The sequence below is a fragment of the Pholcus phalangioides genome, unplaced genomic scaffold (assembly GCF_987345545.1).
Source record: "Pholcus phalangioides strain wild (caught in Gottingen) unplaced genomic scaffold, Ppha-v1.0 ptg000019l_1, whole genome shotgun sequence".
Taxonomy (NCBI): domain Eukaryota; kingdom Metazoa; phylum Arthropoda; class Arachnida; order Araneae; family Pholcidae; genus Pholcus; species Pholcus phalangioides.
In genome coordinates this window covers 10,381,837-10,407,154 of record NW_028301612.1, presented here as the reverse complement: position 1 = coordinate 10,407,154, position 25,318 = coordinate 10,381,837, and the positions used below count along the sequence as shown (strand labels likewise).

The window sequence follows — 25,318 nt, the reverse complement described above, 5'->3', positions numbered from 1 at the left end:
ATGACATCTGACATATCGACATTCAATGTCATGAATTAAAAGTTCATAAATTCAAGTCTTTCGTAGAAAATAAAATGACGTATAATATTTGGATGTTGTTTTCTGGTTATAAAATGGTAAATAATTTTTGAGTTAAGAATCCATGAATGTGAACATTTATTTTTTTTTTACAAATTTAAATGCTGAGTCCCTTGTTTGCAGTATTTAAATTTTAAAAAAAAACCAACTTTACTCTGTTTCTTAATTTGAATATCTCAGCGAATACTGCACTTAAAAATGTGGAATTTTTTTAGTTGGCATCAGGAGAGACTGGGCAACAACTTTCTAATTGGGTTTTTGGCACATGAGGATGATATAAAAAGTTAATTTTTTAATTTTAATACCTATGTAACCCCTTGCAGTATGAAAGACATAATTGAGTAATAACGTGATTTGGAAACTTTTTCTAATTGGAAATATACCTCTAGGATCAATGAATTGCCAGTGAAATGCCATATGCCCTGTTCGCTATGCACCCTGAATGCAATTAGAATCAATTATATGTATAATAAATAATTTGTTTTTCATTTACGGATTGTATTAGATTAATTTATTCATTGATTTTGGAGAATATACTGAAAAACCAAAAAACAAAATTATATTTATTACTTTCAACCAGTGAAAATTTTCATTAATTTTTGTTTTGTTTGTTCATATTTTGTTTAGCTCCCACTCCTCCTACCTTTTGGTAAAATGTCCTACTTTCTTGGTTTTGTCCTACTTTTTTACCAAAACCTATCAACAAAATTCATATACTTGATTTTAATTTAGGAGGGAATCATTGATATAATGCCAAATGATACAAATGTAGTAGATTGCAATTAATGATTCTGCCAAAGTAGAAATTGTATTGCTTTTAAAGTTATTAAACCATGGGGAGGGACCATTTGGTGGTTTATTAATTTTTCATTTGCTTAGTGTGAGAGTTCAACAAGTAGAGTGGTGATTAAAAATATAATCACAGGTCTATACCTGGTTTGAAAAAAAAAAAAAAATTGTATTTACTACTTCATGGTCTTGGGCAGTATCATCATTCATCATTATGGTGCACATTTTGTGTATAGGTGACACTACAGTTTGCATAACAGTTGGGTACATAGGCCTATTCTAGGTTTTGTGATGATATAAATACAAATACAACACCACAACAGGCAAAATGCCCAACGAAGTGGCTGAGAATACTCAATGGTCTTCCGTATTTTTAAGGCATGCAGAAGCATAAACAATATTTACAATGCTTAGCAAAGAGCTAGAAATGAAAGTGCTTCATTTGTCGAAGACGATTACACTGGCATCGACCGTTAAATTTAAGCAAATCCTTTTTAAAAAGGGATGGACTATAAAAAGACTATAAAAAGGGAGGGACAATAAAACTATCTAGTCCACACCTTGACTTATTTATATCGGAACTTGTAAGTTACACATTTTAAACTGTGCTCTTGGAAGTGATCTCCATAGCGTCATTCTTAGTAAACTTACATGTCTTCATAATTTGCTGTGTGAATTGTCTAAGACAGTTGTGACAGACTGGACTGTGGAAGAGACTCCAAAAAAATAATGTAATATATATATATAATGTAAAAAAATAATGTAATACTCCAAAAAATAGTGTAATGTGTGAGGCTGTAGCCCTGTCAGCACCTTTGTGGGGAGCCATGCTGTGAAATCAGTCAAGATGCATGAAAAAGATGCAATGGATTCTTTAAGATGCATAAAGAACTACAAAAAAAAAAAAAAAAAATGGATCAATTTTTTTGCAGATTGTAAATAGCGCAAAAAATTATTTGCATTATTTGTAATTTTTCAAGCATAAAAAATATTTTTAAAAACGGTTAAAATAACTTGAGGTTAGCATTGTTCAACAATAATGAAGGAAATAAAGTAATTATTATTACTTGTGAAGTTTGCCATAATAGCAATTTGTAGGTACTGCATATACAGTGAAACCTGTATGAAATGGAACGTCAACAGGCTGAAATAATATCCTGTTTTACACAGATTTTCATTTTATAAAGGTGCACATAAAAGCTCTAATCATTGGATGACTGTATTTTGATTCTGTTTAAGGCAGGTTTCCGTCTCATATAGTGTCCGTCTTAGACAGGTTTCACTGTACTGTTTTAGAAGGAGCTATTAGTAGGTATTGTGACAGTGTGTTTGGTAAAAATGTCAGTTCGATCGGTGTAGCATTCCCAACCAGGATTCAAATTCCATCTGTGGAAAAGTGATACAAATATTTTTTATTATTTCTGCTTGAATGATGCAATCCATCTTTCAAAAGTTGAAGTATTTGCACACAGTCATTTTTAACGCCTAGTTGATGTTTTCAAAGTGAACTTTTTTAGTCTAATCTTGACCTTGGCTGCTGTGGTGGTCGAGTGGTCATAATGACGGACTCGCATCGTGGGGACCCGGGTTCGAGCCCCACCGTCACCACAGTGGTGGTTGGCTGAAGTTGGTTTTCTGTGGTTCCCAACTTCAAGGCGCAAATGCGAACCGATCTCCCCGTTAAAAAGTCTCGCCACAGAGAACAACAGTCCTACAAACAGTACAAATATTCAGTCATTACACTTCACTCACTTCACTTCTGAGATATAGATGGCAGCACTAAAAATCATACACAACACTAGATACGCACTCAGACTGTTAGGTACACATACTTACACTTCCGGCACAACTCACTAGGTAGTAAATTGCCCATGGCGATAGACCTGAGTTGTGCTCGGCTTGAAAAAGAAAAAAAGAAGAAATCTTGACCTTACCGAAAAGATCTTTGTTCATGTCATGCTACTACTCTGGCAATGTGGTGAGGAATTTGAAAAAGTTTCTGGTAATAAAAGTTTTAAAAAAGTTTCTGGTAATAAAAGTTTTAAAAAACTTTCTGGGGCACCCATTGTCTTACAACAATTTTAGAAGGAATTTATATTCTGATTATCATTCATTATTACTATTGTGTATTTGATCAGTTTCATTTTATTTCACTTGTGCTTACAGTATAATGTTCAAGAAACTCCTCAAGCTGGTGAAAGGTGAACTGGCTGCTGAAAGTCCAGATGATTTGAGAAACCAAGAGCTACTATTAGGTGGTCAGCTATACCTAATGCTTTTAAGGGTGAGCTTTTAGTTTATTTGCAACTTTTGTGTCACACTGAAAAATGATAACCAAGTTATTTACTGGTTTAAATCATTTAAAGCTTACAATTAAAATTAATAATGTGAACTATTAATCTATGTGGACTTTTCTTAAATTTTCATCTCAAAATGCACATGTATGGGCTAATATGATGATAAATATAAAAATATGGAAAGAGGATTTCTTCTTTAAAAAACGTAACATTAAACTGTAGCAACAACCACACAATAGAGGAAATTGTAGGAATTATTTTTTAATTTTTTTTTGTGTGTGGATTATTGTTTGCAAAAAATAACTTATTATAAAGTTTGTATGATAAAAGGTGGTTAATAATTTGAACCTGAAATAGTATTGTAAGAATATAGTGATGATGAGAAATAATTTCAAATAATTTTTCTTTTATTAGAACTTTAATGAATTTTGTTAAACTGATTAATCTTACTGTCACATTTCTCTTCTCATTGCTAAAAATTCATAAAAAATATAAATACATTATTGTAATTCAGTTGCACGTTCTGTAATCGTTGTTATTTTTAAAAATCTTTTATCACTCAGTCCAATTAATTTCTCCTTTCTTCCTTTTTTAAAAGTTTGAAGCTAATAAAATAAATTTTTTGGATTAAAATGTTTATGAATACATTTAAATTGATTTAACATGTTCTTCACTGTTTTTTAAAATCATCATAAAAAAAATTAGGATAATTGGAACAATTACTAATTTGTTTTCATTTATTTAAATAATTGGATTAATTGTTTAATAATTCGATTTAAAAATTGGCACGTTGGCATATGTTGTCATAACCACCTGACTGGTTAACAACATAAATCTTATATACGTAACAAAATTTAAATCTCATATGTTTGTATTCTCTGTGTAGTTTGAGCTTCTAGGGTATTTGAGGTCTGTGAGAAGGATTTTAGATAAAAAAGTTGAAACTGAAGGCACTTCATTTTCATTGACACCACGTAAGTGAATGTTAAAAAAATTAAAGATTTTCTTAATGTCTTATTAATTGCCAGAGAAACTATTTAATCTTTTTTTTCATTTTAATGATTAGTTATATTCAACTTAGAAAATTTATTGCAAGTTTTTTTACTCATTGTCTTAGTTTACCAGTTTTATATGTTTATGTAAAATATCTTGCGAATGAATGTTGAAATTTTTTCTTTCTTAATATTGGTGTACTCAACATGCTTATATACTAGGTTATAATATACTAGGTTGTGTAGGAAGCTGTTGAACAGCCGCTGAAAAGGAAGAAATGTAACGTGACTTTGTGCTCGAGGGAACGAGCGATTTGTAAGAACGTCAAGCTTAAAAAAGAAAGTATGAGAGCGGTAGTATTAGAGAGATTGAATTAAGGGATGGTAGAGGAGAGTAGTCGTATTTAGGCTACGCTTGTTAATGTTCTGAATTCGAATAAAGTCTGCTTTTTTGAAAACGTTAGTAAAAACCCGGAATACTTGAATTGAAGCCGCGGCCATTTTCCTTAGGAGCCAACAGATTTATCAGAAGCGGGATATAAAACCGGACTGCGATAGAAGAAAATGTCATTTCTCGTGAGAGGACGAAAGAAAGACTTGGAGATGCTGGCATTGGAGTTGGGAGAGAAGCCGTCTTCAGATGACAGAGTCGCCGATCTGAAGAATCTCATCGTCATGTCGAAGAACTATGAAGAGGAATTTGTTAGAGGCCTCCTCGAGCAGATCATCGAAACCCGTCAAGAAGAAGCCGAAGCTCTGCGACGGAAAGAAGAAGCCGAAGCTCTGCGACGGAAAGAAGAAGCCGAAGCTCTGCGACGGAAAGAAGAAGCCGAAGCTCTGCGACGGAAAGAAGAAGCCGAAGCTCTGCGACAGAAGAAAGAAGATGAAGCTCAGCGACAGGAACGAGAGGCCGAGCGGCAGTTCGAACTGGAGCGTCTTCGGATAACATGTGCGGCGTCGCGAAATATCGATGATGTCACCGAAAGTTATCGCATCGTACCGTGCGATTTGACGAAGAAGATACAGAAGTTCGACGCGGATAACGGGGATTTAAGTCTGTATTTACAGTACTTCGAGTGCCAAGCCGAACTTGCGAGAGTACCAGAGGAACAATGGGTCACTAGCTTATTAGTGTTACTGCCTTACGAAGTGTCCGAAATCGTGATCCGTGAACCCAAGGAGAGGATTAACGACTATGGTTTCGTCAAGGGACTGTTGCTGAATCGATTCAAGCTGACGACAGAGAAGATACGGCAAAAGTTTATCCAGCACTCCCGACGTCTGAAGTCGACTTGGAAGGACTTTGGATATGAATTGAATGTCTTCTTTTCCGAGTGGCTATCTCTTCTGAATGTTACCGAGTTTGAATCATTGAAGAAACTGATCGTCACAGAACAGATGAAATCGCGGGTACCGACGAAAATTCGTGAACATTTCATCGATCAATGGTCTAGTTTTGTGAACCCTGATGAATTAGCGAAGAAGCTCGATGAATACGAAGTCGTGAGATCCGAGATCGAGGATGTAAAAAGTCACAAGTTCACCGGGACTGATGAACGAAGATCCGGATTTTGGGATGACCAAAGGGTAGATGCTCACCGAAGAACCGTTGCTCAGGATCGAATTGTGCACGTGGATCCAAGGAGAGACATGATGATGGGAACGACTTTGAACCGGAACAATCGACCTCGTATGAGTGAAGTTCGTGACGGCGAGGGACAACGTGTCAGGCCAACGGTTCCGAGAGACAATAAGCGGCAGGAATGGGAGCCCAGATGTTTTTCGTGTGGATACCTGGGTCATGTGTCGCGTGATTGTCCAAGAAAGAAGAATTTAACATGCCGCCTGTGTGGTGTGGCCGGTCATATTCAAAAGCACTGTGATCAGACTACAACGAAGAAAGTCAACTTGGCAGCAAATGGTTGTGCTGATTGTTACGAAGGGAACTGCATCAAAAATGCTAGGATCAATGATGGGCGTCTCATCTCATGTTTGATCGACACTGGAAGTAGTGTGACATTGTTGAAGAAGTCCGTAGCGGAGGATATGAAGCTCAAGTATGTGCCGAAATCAGAAGAATTATTCGGTTATGGAGATCTGGTGAAGCCATCAGCAGTTGCACTTGGGAAACTTAACGTGGATTTGGAAGTGGATGGTGCAAAGTCAGCTGTGGATGTGTTGGTCGTCGATGATAATGCACAGTCGTATGATTTGATAGTTGGACGGAACTATCTGATGTCGCCGGAAATTGAGTTTGCCGGGAGTGGAGGAAGACTGCGCGTGTGGCACGCAAGTGAGTTGCCATGTGTTCGAGATGTCGGAGTCGAGGAGAAAAGGATAGAGCTGATGACCATGAATCCAGAAGAAGTTGAAGGTGCAACGATGGAGGTCATCGATGCCAGAACAGAAGATGTGGAGGACGGACTGGTGCTGATGAAAGGAAGCCAAGGAAATACTGATGTCTTGCTAGAAGTCGTGAAGGGGAAAACGAAGGTTCCTATTTTGAATTTAGGGAAACATGTTGTGAAGTTTGGCGAAGGACAGTGTATCGGTCGTGCGTCAATCGTTGTTGATAAACTGAGCATGAGGGAATTAGAAGAATCTGATGAAGCTGTAGGAAACCCCGAAGTCAGAAACTCTTTTGTGTGTGATGAGCTACGTGAAAACTTGGATATTCTGGTGGATGAAGAAGTGAGTCCTTCGACTGATTGCTGCGTGAGTGAGGCCGTTATAGGATCGAGGGACATTGAAGTAATCTGTGAGGATGATATCATTTCAAGTGTGGCCTTGAAGGATGAACTGTGGGATGAATTACAGTCTCGCGATAAGAAATTTGCTAATGTGGGTACTACGTGTGAGGGACGAGGACGTAAGAGAAGAGGAATTCGTTTAGATGAGATAAAGTTCGACGATTCAACTGAGAAAGAAGAAAAGCGTGAAGTTTGGTCATTGGTGAATGAGTATAGAGATGTTTTTGCATTGTCCATTGAGGAACTTGGGTGTACATCGTTGACTAAGATGGACATTAAGGAAGTAGAAGGCAGCAAACCTATTTGTGTACCGCCGTATAGAACAAGTTTGTCTGAGAGGACGGCAATCAGCGATATCGTGAAAGAATGGAAAGATAATGGTATAGTCACAGAAACTAGGTCACCGTATGCTAGTCCAGTATTATTGGTGAAGAAAAAGACAGGTGAAAACCGATTAGTTGTGGACTACCGTCGATTGAATAATCAGACAGTGAAAGACAAATTCCCATTGCCACGAATCGATGATTTACTGGAAAATTTGGCTGGGTGTAAAGTGTTTACGACGTTGGATCTAGCTCATGGATACTTGCAGATACCGCTAACGGAGGAAGCGAAGTTGAAAACAGCATTCATCACTCCAGATGAAACAGGACAGTTTGAACGTATGATATTCGGGTTAGCAAATGCACCAGCAGAGTTTCAAAGACTGATGTGTCAAATGTTGGGTCCACTCATGAACACTAAGGTCTTATGCTATCTCGATGATATCTTGATACCAGCGAAGGATTGGACAGATATGATGGAGCGAATTAGAGAAGTGTTCGAAAGACTGAGAACAGCCGGATTGACGCTGAAGTTGACAAAATGTGAATTCGGGAAAAGAGAACTGGAGTTCTTAGGATTCGTTGTCAATGCAGAAGGCATTCAGCCAGGTTCGAGGAAGTTGAAAGCTGTCAAAGACTTTCCGATTCCCGGTAACGTTCATGAACTACGTAGATTTCTAGGATTGACTAGTTATTTTAGAAGATTTATAAAAAACTATGCACAGAAAGCTGATCCATTGACACGATTGACTCGAAAGAACGAAGAGTTTACTTGGAAAGAGGAACAGACAAGGGCTTTTGAAGAACTGAAGTATGCGTTGATGTGCCAACCTATACTATCACACTATGATGCGAGAGCGGAAACCGAAGTCCATTGTGACGCGAGCTCAATTGGGTTAGCGGGAATGTTGTTGCAGAAAGGAACGAACGGCAAGTGGCATCTAGTATATTGTGTGAGCAAGAAGACCACGGAAACTGAGAGTAAATATCACTCGAGTAAATTGGAATTGATGGCGATTGTTTGGACGTTGGATAGATTGCGACAATTCCTAATTGGGATCAAGTTCACTATCGTCACTGACTGTCAAGCTTTGGTCTACATGAATACAAAGAAATGCATGAATCCACAGATAACCAGATGGTTTGATCTAATTCAGGAATATGACTTCGAGGTGAAACATCGATCAGGATCAAAAATGGCACATATAGACGCACTTAGTAGAGCACCTGTAGCAGAGTCAAAAGATACTCTAGACTCATTTATCGATCAGAAATTAGAGATATGCTTAACTCTCACTGAGGAAGATCAAATCCTAATGATCCAGCATACAGATGACGAACTGAAGAAAAAGATAGAAATATTACAGAAAAACGATACGGACCGGACCAAGGAGGAAAAACAATTAGTTCTTGGGTACGAGCTGAAGAATAACCGACTCTTCAGGAAGGTGGACGATAAAGGAAAATTGAAACTATTGTATGTAATTCCGAAGTGCATGCGGAAAGGTACTGTAATCAAATTTCATGATCTTATGGGGCATTTCGCCACAGACAGAACAGTTGGGAAGATCAAGGAAATGTACTGGTTCCCATACATGAAACGCTATGTAAAACGTCATATAGCTATGTGTCTGGAATGTTTGGTCAATAAGTTACCGGCAGGTAAGCAACAGGGATTGCTGCACGCAATCGAACCCGGAAAAAGACCGTTTGCAGTGATACATATGGATCATCTGGGACCTTTTGTCAAAAGTTCGAAGGGAAATCAGGAGCTACTAGTGATCATTGACAACCTTACCAGATTCGTACGATTATTTCCAGTTAGAAATACTTCAACTACTTGTGTAATGAAATCGGTCAACATCTTTGTGAATGACTTTGGACTACCGGACCGAATTATAAGCGATCGTGGTTCTTGTTTTACGTCACAGCAGTTTGAAAAGTACTGCAAGGATAACGGAATTCACCATACGCTCAATTCAACGAAACACCCTAGAGCAAATGGGATGGTCGAAAGAGCAAATAGGACTATATTGTCGTCGATAACTACAGGTATGGAGAACAGAGACCATAAGGACTGGGACGTGAAAATCAAGTTGGTAGAACGAAATCTGAACAACTTTGTGAACAAGTCATCTGGTAAGACACCATTTGAGATGTTGCATGGATATTCTCCAAGATTCAATGATGGAATGTTGAGACGGTTAGCAGATGAGGAGAATAACTCGTGGATGGATCCAGAGGAAATAAGAAAAGAAGCTCGAGATATAATCGTGGAGAATCAAAGAAAAATGAAGAGCACCTTCGATAAGCGCAGATGTGCTACAATAGTGTTCGAACCAGGCGAGGTTGTTGTTATGAAGAAAAGTCCGAGAGCCATGGGGCAACCGACGAAGACTCAACCGAAGTATAGAGGACCGATGACTGTCACGGCTGTATTACCAAATGACACGTATCGGGTGACTGAATTGGAATCAACAGTGAAAGGTCATCTGTACACGACAACAGCGCACGTGAGCCAACTAAAAGCTTGGAGGTGTGAGTCTGAGTCCGATGATGAAGACATTTCAGTGCAAGAAGAAGATGAGCCAGTGTTACCAAGACGTAATCCGAAGAGGTCGACACGTAAAGACCAGTACTGTGGGGCAATCGGGACGATTGCAGGTCAGGATGACCGAGTGTAGGAAGCTGTTGAACAGCCGCTGAAAAGGAAGAAATGTAACGTGACTTTGTGCTCGAGGGAACGAGCGATTTGTAAGAACGTCAAGCTTAAAAAAGAAAGTATGAGAGCGGTAGTATTAGAGAGATTGAATTAAGGGATGGTAGAGGAGAGTAGTCGTATTTAGGCTACGCTTGTTAATGTTCTGAATTCGAATAAAGTCTGCTTTTTTGAAAACGTTAGTAAAAACCCGGAATACTTGAATTGAAGCCGCGGCCATTTTCCTTAGGAGCCAACAGTTGTTTAATAATAATAAATATACTAGGTTGTTTAATAATAATAAATATACTAGGTTGTTTAATAATAATAAATATACTACGTTGTTTAATAATAATAAATATACTAGGTTGTTTAATAATAATAAATATACTAGGTTGTTTAATAATAATAAATATACTAGGTTGTTTAATAATAATAAATATACTAGGTTGTTGTTTTCACATCCAAGCCCATAGAGCCCCTTGAAATCTTTCCAAGAACCCCCAACGAGTCTGCAAACTCGTGGTCAAGAACCCCTGATCTAGAGTTTGACTATTCAATCTCTCTGACAAAGAATATTAATTTTATTCTGTATCAATTTCTATTTTACCTGTTTATGCTGTCCACTTGTATACCAAAGTCCAGAATTTTATGTGTAATTGTTTTTGTTTTTTTTTCAGTTGTCATGATCCATTGCACTAACAAAGCCTGGGGTCTCGGATATTATTTGAATAAAGCTTTGAGTACTGGAAACGTTCCTTCTGCAAAGATGAACCTGGATTGGGAAACTGGGTATTCTCTGTTTTGTGAAAGCACAAACTTTATTCATCACTTGTCATACTGTCATCAAATTCATAAATTTGTTTTCAACCAATACACTCCATCTATACGTAAAATACATCCAGAATATTGGGGTTAGTAATTCATTTACTGTGTCAACAATATCTCAAAAATGTTTTTAGTTTATTTTTATAGATATTGGTATTTACCCATAACAAGTGGTGGGATTCCCATAATTTAACATTCTATTTGCTTTGAACTGGTTGCCATTTTTGCTCTACCCATAGACATAGTGAGTAGATTGCCAAAGTGTCCACCTTAAAGAGAACCCTGATTGCAAGTGCCATTTCAACAACACATTTGTTGAACTCAACTAAAAATTAGGTACAGTGAAATCTCGCTACAATGATGCTTGATATAACCAGGGCTGGACAAATTACAAAAAAATGTAGGTGCCAAAAAAACTTTACCCGGTGGAAAAAGGTCCAAAATATTGCTTCCTTTGACTTTTCAGATCATAATGACCCTCTTTCATGTTGGCAGATCTGCTGCTATAAGATTGCAAACATTTTGTGCTGCTCTCAGCCTGCAGTTTAATAACTACACAAAGAAAATTTTAGGTGCCAAGACCAATTTCTTAGTCACCTGGGATTTGTCCGGCCCTAGATATAACAATAAATCCCTTTAGAACGATATTTTTTCAAATCTTATTTGGAAATGCCTATAGTGGAATGTTAAATGCTACCTTTTGATGTAAAGATAATCCCTCTATATCCATCAACAATGTTTTTTCTTGATCCATAGAGTATTGTTGTATTGATGCATCATTGTATCGAGGTTTCCACTGCATATTCAGAAAAATCACCAACGAAAAAGGTAAATACAAGGAAAAATCAAAACTCCTTATGCATTTCGACACACTATGGGTGTGGTCTGCAGAGGATACAAAATATCACCCTGACCGAGGATCCCACTTGGATTGATTACCAAATCTTAACTGTTGACTGCTCAGCAGAAAAAAATATATACGTCTGTCTAAGTCAAACATCATGACCAGAATGAAGCACCTGTGCGTAAATCTTCTATAACATCCTGATTGGCTGCCTGCAAAATGGAGCTATCTGATTTGTCTATTCAAATTTTCTTACAATTCCTGATTGGTGGTCGAGTGGTGGTCGAGTGGTTATAGTGCCGGACTCGTGATGCGAGAATCCGGGTTCGAACCCCACAGTGGTGGTCGGCTGAAGTTGGTTTTCTGTGGTTCCCAACTTCAAGGCGCAAATGCGAGCCGATCTCCCCGTTAAAAAGTCTCGCCACAGAGAGCAACAGTCCTAAAACGGTAAATCATTCAACCATAACACTTCACTCATAGTTAGTAAAACTGGGGGCAGATGACAGCACTACACATAACAAGCATTACACAGAAACAAAAAAATTTACGTCAGGTTGCACTACACGTACACGCACATTCCCGCATGTACCGATTCGTTGGGGGGTTCCGCGGGGGGCGGGGGGGTTCATGTGTGGTGTAGCAGTAGTAGGTAGGGGCTCGGGGATCCATGATGTTCTTAAGTCAGCCACCTCGTTGGGCAATTTGCCTGTTGTGGCGTTGTATTTGTATAAGTTATGAACTTAAGTCATTGTGCTGTGATCGGTAGTGTTAATTTACTGTCATTTACTAATTTATTTTTGAAGGCCTGAATATATGTGCTTTCGTAGAAGTCTAAATCAGCCTTGGACTTTACTTTGTGGAAGATTTCTCCTTCTTGAAATTTAAATCTAATTTGAATCTAAGACCCTCTTGCCAGCAGTGAGCAGCGATGGTCAATTTTTCACATTCTTGATTTTTAATACAACGAGCATACTCATTTAATCTAGTTTTTATGGGTCTCCTTGTCTGCCCTATGTAACCAAGAGGACAATCATCACATGGAATGTAATAAATACCTCACTGTTTATTTTTATATGTCTCGTTATCTGTCCTATGTAACCAAGAAGGCAACCACCATATAAAATGTAATAAATACCCAATTGTTCATTTGTTCATGTTCAACCCCACTCGTGCAAATAGGCTAAAAGAGTAGTTATAGTGGGTTTTAGATCACAAGTTGCAGATGTAGTCTGCATTGGTTTCCTGGGAACACCCTTACTCTAGCTGATGCGGACGTAGTCTGCATCAGCTAGAGTAAGGGGGGTTCCCATAACTTTTACATATCGTCTCCTTGTAATAAAAACCTCATACATAAAAAATCCCCAACTTTATAGGAAGAGCAAAGGGATGGGATGCCCCATTGAATAACACACAAAAGATTTTTTTTCTATAGGAAGCAGATCTTTGCCGATTTTTTTTTAATAAAGGTGTAATAGGTGAGATATGATGTTCGCAATATGCTGTCAAAAAGCCATTTAAAAAAAATTGATGTATAAGGTTTTCATTGTAACGTGACAGTATGCTGAACCCTAAGGAGTTCTAAATTCTTCACAGAGAATCTCTGGCCAATAAAAAAGCAATTTTGGTTGTCCCATAAATTGTAATGGCAAATAGGTTGAGAATCACAGCTTTATTGCTTCGTTCATTTGTTCAGTATAATTTTGTCCATAAAATATCTAATGACATCGCTTGATAGATCTCACAGCACACCCTTTGTGAATCACTTAGCTAGAACTCTGAAAATTGAAATGCTCTGTGTACTCCACTTAATATGGAAAATTCTTTTCTTTTTGTTTGAAGTGCAATATTTTCATTGTGTTTCAGTGGTTATTTTCAATTACCAGTATTACATTGAACAATTATCCTATACCATTCTGGAATTAATGATTGCCAGTTTTTAAAGCATCAAAAATAAAATTTTAAAGTTTTCACTTTCTGGACTATTATTATTGAAAGTAAAGATTTAAGACAGGTGCTACACTAAACTTGTTTACAAATCTTACCCTTCCTTTTGAAAAATATTAATAACATAAAGCTTATAGAAACATTGTTAAAGTAAATTTAAACTTTTTCCTCATAGGGTGTGTCCACTAAATAAAAAATGAATTAAAACAAAAAAATTTGAAAAAAAAACCATTTTATAGAATAATTGTTGCTTTGTGTGTGAGACATGGAAAAGCATGCGCACACACAAGTCACAAAAATCAAATTTTACAGGATAACTTTCCAGAGCTGCGAAAACTAAACTATTTGTTATAGTATGTGGCATGCCAGTGGTATGCTTTACCATGCCACTGGTATGATGCATACTAGATTATCCATGAAAATAAATAATTTTTTGTGACTTACATTCTCAGTTGTTTTTCCCGTCCATTCTCTACTGGGAGTCAAGAAATTAAATTTCGTCATACTTTTCAAAGAAAAAGTTTTTTTTATAAACATTAATTGCAACAAAATTTATCAACTGACTTGTGTGTTAGATACATTGTTAACTGATAAAATTTCAAATTGGTGATTCTCCCAGTCTTGGAATTTAAATAAAATTATTAAAAAAAATGTAATTATAGGATTCATCTGTCCGGTCCAGACTCCTAGTGGAATGAAAACAGGTTTTTCGAATTATTTGACTGTGAATGCAAAGGTAAAAACTGGAAACAATTTTTTCCTTAATTCTTTATGGTCTTCTTCAACTCCTCATTTTAAATATTGAACCAATAACTTTGTTTTTCAGGTTATCACAGAGAAGAACTCAAATGTGGAGCTTGAGAGTGCCTTAGAAACCTTGGGAATGATGCCATTGCATTCACTCTTGAAACCGGAATCATTTTACCATGTGATACTTGATGGAAAAGTCTGTGGCTTGGTGTCTTCAGATTTTTCTAGAAAACTTGTAAACATGCTGAGGTTCAAAGAATTTCCTCCGGATGTAGAGAAAGTGTGTCTTCAAAGCTTTTATATTTTCAATTTTCATGAGTTGGAGTTCAGTTGAATCAGACCTTTTAGATTACATGTTATTATACAAAGTATCATTATTTCAAATAGAAAAAAAAATTTTCAATGAAAGCTATTAAAGTTTACCTTCAAATAATTTGCTCTTCTGTTCTAATATTTTATTGGCAAGTGTGGAATGTCGGTATTCCTTTAGGTTCTTCTTGGCTTTCCAGAACTGCAAAGCCCTATAACTGAACTGGGGAAGTTTTCTGTATGTCTTTTTTAGTTCAGTTATAATGTAGTTTCTATACTTTCTATGCAGTGGCGGTTCCGGGGGAGGGGCGGGGAGAACCAATACTAGGCCTATTCTGATCAAATTTCAGCCTATATATTTTTTCAGAAGAGAGTGTGTACTGGTATCAGGGGTGACCAACTTCTCACTCTTCTCATTGTTTGGGGGCCAATGTAATGGTCAGCTACAGTATCGCTGGCTACACTAGAGGCAACATCAGTATGAGTCGCACCAAAATATTCCATGGAGATGAACAGTAAATCTTTCTTATCACTTTTTCTACAAAATCATCCTGAAAAATCGTTGTAAGCAGGAAAACGCTTCAAATGGGAAATTTCAATGAGTATTAGTAAGAATTGAGCCCATGAAAGCAGGTCCTACTAAGCTCTGGAAATCGTTCTAAATCGGAATGTTATAAGCAGGATCCACTGTAGTTCATTTTTATTACCATGTTTACAGTCTTTATTAAATCAAGGATTCAATATCCTTCTCAAAAGTTGTCTATCCCTTTATGAATTGTGAAAAATCAAGAACAACTTTAGGTTATCTTGTTATTGTCATATTTTCAGGTTCTAAAATGTTCAGAAATTGTTTTTCTGCCCATGGAAGAAAGAAGCAGTTATGACTCTACTATTATGTATCCGGGAATATACATTTTCACAACACCAGGAAGATTGATGCGTCGTGTCGAAAATGTTGTATCTGGAAAAATTAAATACATTGGAGTGTTTGAACAAGCTTTGATAAATATTGCTTCATCTGGATCCCCCTTATGTCAGGTAATATGAACCCAAAACTATTCTTACTGATTTCCAGATCTTGTCATACTGTGTGTCATGTATTTCATATGCATAAGCTGTTTAAATGCTTAATATCTAATTGTGTTTTTTAATGCGCAGTTTCTAAACAGACAATCAAAAAATTTTAGAATATAATTTCTTAAAAATTTCCTTTACATTTTCTTTTTAAATATTTATAGCCAGAAAAGACTTTTCAAATGCATCATAAAGCTCTGTATAAGTTATTATTATGGTAAATGATTGCTTTTGGATACTATTTATATACAGAGATTTTTCTGTGTAATGACATTTACACTCAAACTCCTGTTAACGGTCATCCTGTACATGCTGCTACTCCTCTTTTAAAGCCAAATAATAATTTTCATTTAACAATCCTATTCAAAATATGCATATCAAATGTATGTTTAATAGTTATCCTCAGATACAGTCATGAATGCTGTTTTCATCATTCATTACATTGAGTTAGAATGCTTGTAGAGACACAAACACTGTTTATTCTAATATTCCTTCTTCCATAATTCCTCCCATGAATTTCCACGTAATAAAGCGGCAGCTTATATAGCTTCAAAAGTTAATTTGTAACTCTTGCAGCTTACTCAGTATTTTTTTATTCAAGAATAATGCCTGACATTTAATCTGTATTGTTAGTTCAAAGAAAACTTAACCAGTAAGTTAAATGTACCAAATTAAGTTTTATTCAAATGTAAGTGTTATAATTCTTGAAACTTAGTTTTCCATGTTAAATTAGATTGTGTATTTGTACAGATTTATGTATTTGAGACAATACAGCAAAATTATGTATTTGGGACACATAATTGAGACAACAATAAATTTGTAAATTTTCAGTTAATTGTTTTTTAATTTTAAGTTCATAACAAATGATTCACAATGATACAAATATTTAATTACAGACTTGCAGCAGTATAATCACAGACAGGCCTAAGTCTTTTGCGGCCCTCTGAAATAGGTTTTCCCAATCTCCCGATATCCATTAGCACATTGGTGCATGCCAAGTTTACACTGGCACCCGAGAATAACTATCAAACTACTATTTCACTGGGATAAAAAAAAAACCATTTGATAATATATTTGGACAACTATGCCCACTGCCCAGCAAAAAAATTGCAAGTGTTTTTCCTTTCAGGAACTTAAAGGTTGAGGACCACTGCTGTAAAATATTAGTGGTGGGGGGGGGGGGGGGTCTTCAACTCATGCCCTGCCAAACTCTTTGACAATATATAATTAGTACAGTGGCATGCAGGCAGGCTTTATTAAAATATCAGATGTGGTCCATGCTGTGTCTAAGGTTGAAAGCATCTTGGTCAAAAGAAGAATTTAGCACCTGCCCTTGTCTATCGCCTAGGACATCATATCCACTCGCATCCTCCCCCTCTTCTGGGCTTGAGATGGAGGGGGGCTGCCTATCAATATCTTAGACCAGAGGGTTCAATGCCTTAACATCAGGGGGGCTTCCCTGTCTTGGGAAAGACTTTCACAAGCTATTACCTTGTCAAAAAGTTAAAATGTGATTAAAAAAAAATATATATATATATAATATTATATAATCTGATATTATATAATATTATATATATATTATATATATATATATATATATATATATATATATATATATATATATATAACCAATTCAAATAAACTTATACATTATTTCAATTCCATTTACTTTCTTTACTTGTTAACTTTTTTTCGACACAAACTTTTTCAAATTTTTATTTTATTAATTTTTTCCCTTATTTACTCTCTCAGGCTAATTACAGAGAAATAGATGATGGCGGTTTGCTTAGCTCAGTTGGTTCATTGATTCCATTTTTTGAGTTCAATCCCAGTGTTCGAAGTATTAATTCTACACATGTATGTTTTTTTCCTTATACAACCAACATTCTTATGTTTTCTCTCCTTTTATTAGTTTGCATATCTTCTGAAACAGTTACTAGAAAATGTAAAGAGAATGGTAAAGAGATTGGTACAATATTTTTATGGTAAGAAAAATAGAATAGAATTTGTCTTCTTTACAATGTTCAGGAATCGGAAAAGGAACTCATAAATATGTATTATTAGTGGTCAAATCAGTAAATCAATTTTTTCATTACCATTGACATATTCAGTTGCTGATACAGTAGAACTTTGGTTAACGAGCTTAATTCATTCCATAAACATGCTCGTTATCCAAATAATTCATTACCCGAATCGCTCATTCAAATCAAACTTCCCCATAGGAAATAACGTAAATTCGGATGATTCGTTCGACAATTATTCGACATAAAAATGATTCATAAAAAGACATTTAATAAACAGCAAAATGCAATAATAGTATAACAAATAATACAATAAAATAATCTTATAATAAAATAATACAGTAACACCATAAAATAAACATGCAATACGATATAATGTTTGCAAATTTACTTACTCTAAACAGTGAGCGAAAGAAGAACGATTTACAGACTATATCTTTTGTTTGCAAACTTATTCTTTGAAAAAGAACCTATGCAAGGACACTTGCTTTTGTCTCTTTTTTAGGTTTCCCCAGAAATGGGAAATGGCATTGTCAGGGGTGCAAGAGCTGCGCCAAACTGCGCCGAAACGGTTCTCTTGCTACATGGTGCGCCAAGGCGCCGAATCCCTGCGCATTTGCGCCAATTCTTGTTTGTGGTTCGCGGAGGTACCGCTAATGCACTGTAGTACGTCAAATACCCTTAATTAAGCAAAAATTCGCATGAAAATGATGTTCAGGGACACGTTCTTTCCGAGACACGGAAAAAGATACGGGGGGGGGGGGGAAGAAACTTCAATTTTATTTTCACTTCCCACCATCTACCACAATCGCGTTATCTCGTGACCTTGGAAAGTAGTTATACTACCTTGAAGTATAAAGTCCTGTACTGTTATTGGTATAACTGGCGGGCTATCAAAGTCCCTGAATAAATATGCCGAATTTTCCGATTTCGGAGACCATTTTTTCTCCTGCTATATACTGAAAATAACGGTAATTTCGCGGCTGCCAACCTGCGTTCTAAGACGGCATGCATCGAAAAGAGGATTGGTTTACTCGTTTAAATTACCGAAATTTTTCGGAGATCGTTGGGAAAAAATTTGAATCTGTAAAAACTCCATCTAAAATATTCATAGTTTTGTCATCTAGCCACTATGCGGTCATGTGGTTATCGTCGGCGGTTGCCGATCGTAACAATTTCACATCGCGAAAATCCGGATTTGGCGAACGGGGCCGGCTTGAGCGAAAAAAATCTCTACCCATGCAGAACCTTTTTTTTTTTGGCGCTACTGACCACGTTTTTTTTGGTCGACAAACCTTTTTCACCCTTTCAACTCCATTTGGCACCCCTCCTTGAGCGGCGCCCAATATGGCCGCACGGTCCGCCACTGCATTGGTGGGGGAGGGGCATGCTCTTAACAACAGTCAGAGGAAGGAGTTTGTACTAGGGCATGCTCATTTTACATAACTTCTGTGAGATACCTAATATATATTAATGTCCTACTTTTCCAAAACATGTTGTTGGAGAGAATGAAATATTTGCACCCTTTCTTGTTTTTCGCACTCCCTCTCGTGCATTGCTGGGATGGTACATTACTCCCTCACGTATTGCTGGGATGTTGTTTAACATTGTATCACCAACAGAACTATTGATTATGTGTGATGAATGGGTTGTACTACAATCCAAACAATTACAAGAAGTGAAATCAGTTCAGAGAATAGATAGATAGATATTGGGCAGACATATTCAAACTTTGTAACTTTGAAAGCTGCCCAAAGTTCAAAATTTTGCCAGTTTTGGTGAAGACTTTTTTATCTTCAGCACATGGTAACACAGACAGTGAAAAAGAGTTCATTGTTAACAAATAAATAAAAGTCTGTTCGAACATTGAAAAATCTGTCCATGCAATGCTTTAATGTTTAATGGAATAAGACATACAAAATCTTATGTTCAAGGGCATAAAAAATTGGAAAAAAATATTCATTGAGATGCTGTACTTCTGAAAGCGAATCGTGATTTGTAATCTATTAACATGCTATTAGGTTGAGAAATTCTTTAAGTAAATAAGGTATTTATATTTTTCTCATTTTTTGCATTTTGCTTTTAAATTTAATAATCCCTTTAAATTCTGTGAGAAGCCAATTTTTTTTTTTTTCACGGAAACTCTTATTATATTCTGCACACACTTTTTTTGCTATATCAGGAGGAATAAGATTTTGGTGTTCAAGCAGCAGAAATTCTTGCTGCCTAGGTTTTCAGTATGCATGTCGCTTAATTTGAAAAGAGTAATAATTTGTATTCGTCATTTCAGTAATACACGTTTTATTAATGACAGATAAGATAATTCAGAAAAAATTTAAATGGCTTTTAATTTGTGAATGGAATTTATTTAGAATTATTTGTTTCAACCATTTTTGGCAAAACTTTTCACATTTCACAGAAAAATTACTCCTTATATTGCAGATATAGTTCGTGTTTAGTTCTGCTCCATTTTCAAAATTTCTGCTCCAAAAATGAAATTTGCTGCTCCGAAATGGATGAGGGGCACTTGCACCCCTGCATTGTCATTGGCCAGATTCATTGCTCGCATTTCCACATCTTTTTTTTTTGGGTGGTTCTTTTCTAAAAAAATTTCTCACAGATTCCCAATTCCTACACATCTCTCTAGTCTCATTTGAAGTGAGGGACTCCTCCTCATTTTTCTCTTCCTCAGACAAGATCCTATCCATAGGCTTTTTCTGTTGCATGCAGTAGAGATCCATCAACTCGTCCGTGGTTAACTCCTGGCCATGTTCCTCCAATAGTTCTTGAATGGCCTTCTCATTCATCTCCAGTCCCAAGGACACTATCTCTTTGACAACTGGTGGCTTTTGTTTATGAGCTATCCCCTCATTGTGTTCAATAACGCAATCAGCTCAAAGTTTTCTCAAAACTGAATTTATGGTTCTCATGGTGACCCCATCCCAGGCTGTATTGATGATTTTGAGGCAGTGCATGATGTTTAAATGTTTTTCCAAAACTCTTGGAGGGTAAGGTTTGTTCCCTCAGTCACCTTGAAGCATTGCTGAAACAGTTCTTTGATGTAAAGCTTTTTTTTTTGAAGTTGGAAATTAAATATTGGTCCATCGGTTGAAGTAATGGGAGTGGTATTGGAAGGAAGGAACTTGATCTCAATGAACTGGAATTCCTCCAGTAAGTCATCCTTAAGGCTTGGAGGATGAGCAGCATTATCCATAGCCAGCATGACTTTGAGTGGCAGATTCTTTTCTGAAAGATATTTTTTTACTTGAGGACTGAAGACCTCATTGATCCACTCAATAAACAAGATACGAGTGACCCAAGCCTTGCTGTTTGATCTCTACATAACGTTTAACTGATTCTTCTGCACCTTGCATTTCTTGAAAGCTCGTGGATTCTCGGAATGGTACATGAGCAGAGGTTTCACTTTAAAATCCTCTCTTGCGTTAGCACAGAACAGAGGGGACTGTCTTTCATGGGCTTGTGATCGGGCATTGCATTCTCTTCTGCTGTAATGCAGGTCCTCTTCTGCATCTTTTTCCAGAAAAACCCTGTCTCATCACAGTTGAAAATTTGCTGCATAAGATAACCCTCCGAAACCATAAGCTTCTTAAATTCCTAAGCAAACACTTCAGCTGCCTTAGCATCCACACTAGCTGCATCTTCATACCTCAAAACACTATGGATGCCACTACTCTTCTTAAAGTTTTTAAACCATCCCCTGCTCGCCGGAAAGCCTTCTTTGTTTTCTGTTGACACACACCTGGTAGTTTGCTCACGATATCAGCATCTTTGCTTTCTCACGGAAAATGTTCTCAGTTACAGTATCACCAGCTAGTTTCTTTTCATTGATCACATGAGCAGCAACTTTTCTACTTCCTCCGGCACATGTGGCCGTTGCTTTGATACTCTTGAAATTCCTTTTGCTGTATTTAGCTCTCTTATTTCTTCTTTAATATTGTGCAAATCATAGATATAAACTTCTTATAGGATCTTGCAATGTCGGCGACTCCCATACCTTGCTCATGCTTTTGATGATTTCCCACTTAATTTCCAGAGTAATCATCTTCCTACAGCTTTTCTTCTCAATCGTCTTCATCATGGAGGCCATCGTTGGATCACAGATACTTAAACAGCAGAGTCATTACACTTGGATGCAGAATAAAAAAATCCTTTGAGTGCACACATGTGATTACGATGTTATTTTTAGTTTCGTGTAGTAAACAGTCAAGCTTGCACGTGTGTTAATTTTTTAAGTGAGGCACACTGACGGGAGACACCTTATGGGTGAATATTACCCACAATTCCACAATAAGTGTGGGGCCAAAAGAAAAACCATCGGCCTCAGTTATGATAACCGGAAACTCAATAAACAAAGCAAAAAACTTTTTGCTCGTAATGTGAATCATCGCTTGTTAAGTGAGTCAAAACTTGTTTAAAAAAATTTCTCGTCATGTGAATTTCTCGTTAATCAAACTGCTCGTTAACTGAAGTTCCACTGTATATTATGGCTGTTGCAACACATTGAGGCATTGTTATTAACATAATCCTCAATGCTATTAGTAACAGAGATCTGCACTTTTTGAACTGTAGTTTGCTAGTTCCTTGAAGAGGTGATTATCATGTGATTCCTTGAAGAACATGATGCCCTCAGACTCTTCACTTATAAACACAGCTTATTAAAATTTTAAGGGGGATAGAAACACAAATCTGACAATTTTTGCAATTCTTGGTGCTTGCAATGAAAAAAAAAAAATAATGATATGATAACAGGGTATGCAGATGTTTTGTTATTGTTCTTTTCATGCAAAAATGTATAATATTATTACTTTATGAAACTAATGGTGTATATATGTTATTGCCAGAATATCCATGATCTTGGCCGCTCTGCAAATGCACGATAGCACATATGCCAGACTTCAGACACTGGCCACTTTGTAGAGAAAATTTGGGAAAAAATTTAAAATTTAAGTTTTGTGAAATGGCTGTAACATATATAGGGTATCCCAGTACCAGGGTTACAAACTTTGAGGCGAGGTAGGGGTAGAGAGAGCAGAACCATATTTTTTTCCCCACCGATGTTGTGTCACATGACTGTCATCTTCTTTTGTGCAAATCTTCATCAAATTTTCTTCTACAGTCATTTCCCATGGTGAAAACAGGACAAGTGATTTGAAAATCATTGTTAAAATGGTATATGCATGCTGTGCTTACGACTATTCCGAAACACAAGTCAAAAAGGAGTACTTTTAATGTTTCACAGGTTTATCTTATTAAATATTCATGTTTTTTAATAAATACAAAGTTTAAAGCTTGCGATTGTGAAGAAAACTCATTAAAGCTAGTGTTTTCTAGCCCAATAAGTCTCTAAATCTTGTATATTTTTCAATAATATTTGTCTTAACTTATAAAGCTATTAATATTTAGTCAAATTAAGAGGAAATAAAGCTTATTTAAGTATAGCTTATTTAAAAATCACTGAATTTCTTGAAAGCCCTAACTTTGAGCTTGTTAAATTCAAATTATGATTTTAAAAATTAATAATTTCTCTGAGGGTTGTCGCAGAGCTCCTCCAATAAAAGCACTTAAACCATCGAACTGAAAAAAGTTGAGGGAAAAACAACACTTAGCCAAATTAGAGACTGCAGCCAACCACTGGAACTATTCTGACAACAATCATGTGCTCTGCATGAAAGAAATTAATAGACTTGTCTACTCTGTTATATATCTCCCCTAAGGGTGCAACTAAACAACTTGGAATCTCATAGCTATTTATGATTAGAAATGCTTTTTCTGAGGTGTTGTAGCGTGCACAGAAAACACCAGAAGTGAAAGGTCACAACATAAGCGAATATGTGTTTCTATAATGAATACAAATGAACAAAACTAACAGAGATCAAAATTATATGAAATGTTGTCCATGAGCTGTAACGCAGGTCTCACATCTCCTGAAAAAATTTTGGGCTTATTTCGCATCCCAGATTTCCCTGTAATGCATGAAATCGGTTCCTCAGCACTGTGAACAGGAGTGTCATACACCAATGCTTTGATATGCCCCAAACTGGAGGCTCCCTTAAGAAGAAATCAAAGGATGATAGATCTGGTGAATGATCAGGCCTGTGCACCAAACACCCAGAACTCTGGTGCGGTTCAATGCCATCTATGTCACGAGGAAAACATTTCAGACCCAGCATTGCTATATGATTCCAAGTTGTCTGGGTGCACCCTACCCTTCCTAGGAAATTTTAACCTTAATACCAGGACATCCTGTATATTATTTACAATGCTTTGACATCTTCCTCAGATAAGAAGTGGGGTGTGTCCGATCAATATATATTATTTAAAAGCAAAAGAAATGAAATTTTTATGAATAACATATTTAATTAATCATATGATTTATTCATTAGGCATTCCCAATATATAAATTTATAGCCGTATCAGTTTAATTACTGATAGCTTACATTTGCAGCGGTTTCAGATTTGTGTCATATAAAAACTTGTATTTTGCTTTAGTATTTATTACTATATTTTTAATTTTCTTCTTAGTTTATCAAACAATCAATTGGAACTTTATATCATGGATTGCATTGGCACAGCGATACCACTATCAGGCAGATCACTTACCCACAATCATCCTTGATTAGTACCAAGTATTCTTCAGCTTTAGAACTTGATGATAATTACCCTTATGGAACAAATGCAGTAGTGGCTGTATTATCATATTCAGTAAGTTTGTGGTTCATTTAATTATTCTCATTGACTGTGCAATTTTACATTGTTCAAGGTGAGAAAATATATGTGTAAAATGTTTACAAAATGCCAGAAATTCCTAGAAACAGTGATGTTTTTACATGTAATCTGACACCAGGAGGGACCTGTGAGCCGGTGCATTATCGTGATGGAGCACCCACAGCTTGGCTTTCCAAAGATCTGGTCGCTTGCATCTTACCGAATTATGCAGGCATTTAAGGACTCATGGGTCCCACCTGGTGTGAGATTACCTGTCAAAACATCATACTCCAATATTTCCACAACAAGCTTATTCCCCTGATCTTGCCCTGTGACATTTTTCCTCGGGTAAAAAATTTGCTCTAGGGGGGGGGGGGCAACGATTCTCAGGGTCCAAAGAAGTGCAGCTGGAGGATGTGACAAAAAAGGCTTGCAATCCTCATTTACATTTTTGTATAAACAATGACAAAATGCATAATTGCATAGGGTAGTTACTTCGAAGGAAGCCCAAAATAAACAGGTTCTGCCCATGTTCATGCTTCAATAAAATAAGTTTCAGAACTTTTCGGATGGTATGTTGTTATAATTAATTTCTGTTGATTCAAAATGCTTTTTGAAAGCTAGTAACTTAAAACTTTGGAAATGGAAGCAAAAGAGAACCAGGTGTTGTGAATAAAGCGGGCGGATTTATTTTGGTTTGTCTATATTCCTGGAGTTGTAGGGGTCCCCTAGATTTCAGCTGCATAGGAAAGTATGGGAGAAATATAAGTTCAATAGCAGAGGAGTGAAACATAGCGAGAATGAAATGTTTATTTAAAAAAAATTTAAATGTTTCTTTGAATTACTGCTATTCAAATGCTGAATAAGACTTTTTTTTCTTGTGATTTCCCTTTTT

At 36.5% G+C, this 25,318-nt stretch overlaps 1 protein-coding gene across 3 annotated transcripts in view; it reads left to right on the top strand.

The window, feature by feature from the left end:
* The window catches only part of LOC149071222 (DNA-directed RNA polymerase I subunit RPA2-like), a 52,726-nt gene that overhangs the window by 17,799 nt on the left and 9,609 nt on the right, over positions 1-25,318 (top strand). For all 3 annotated transcript variants that reach the window (XR_016194687.1, XM_089248150.1, XM_089248151.1), the window contains 8 exons: positions 3,034-3,151; positions 4,051-4,138; positions 10,608-10,841; positions 14,206-14,279; positions 14,370-14,573; positions 15,431-15,640; positions 17,429-17,533; positions 24,241-24,420. Coding sequence is in view for 2 of the 3 variants with exons in the window: in XM_089248150.1 (XP_089104276.1) it covers positions 3,034-3,151; positions 4,051-4,138; positions 10,608-10,841; positions 14,206-14,279; positions 14,370-14,573; positions 15,431-15,640; positions 17,429-17,533; positions 24,241-24,420 (1,213 nt within the window). In the remaining variant the exon portion in view is untranslated. The remainder of the gene's footprint in view (positions 1-3,033; positions 3,152-4,050; positions 4,139-10,607; positions 10,842-14,205; positions 14,280-14,369; positions 14,574-15,430; positions 15,641-17,428; positions 17,534-24,240; positions 24,421-25,318) is intronic.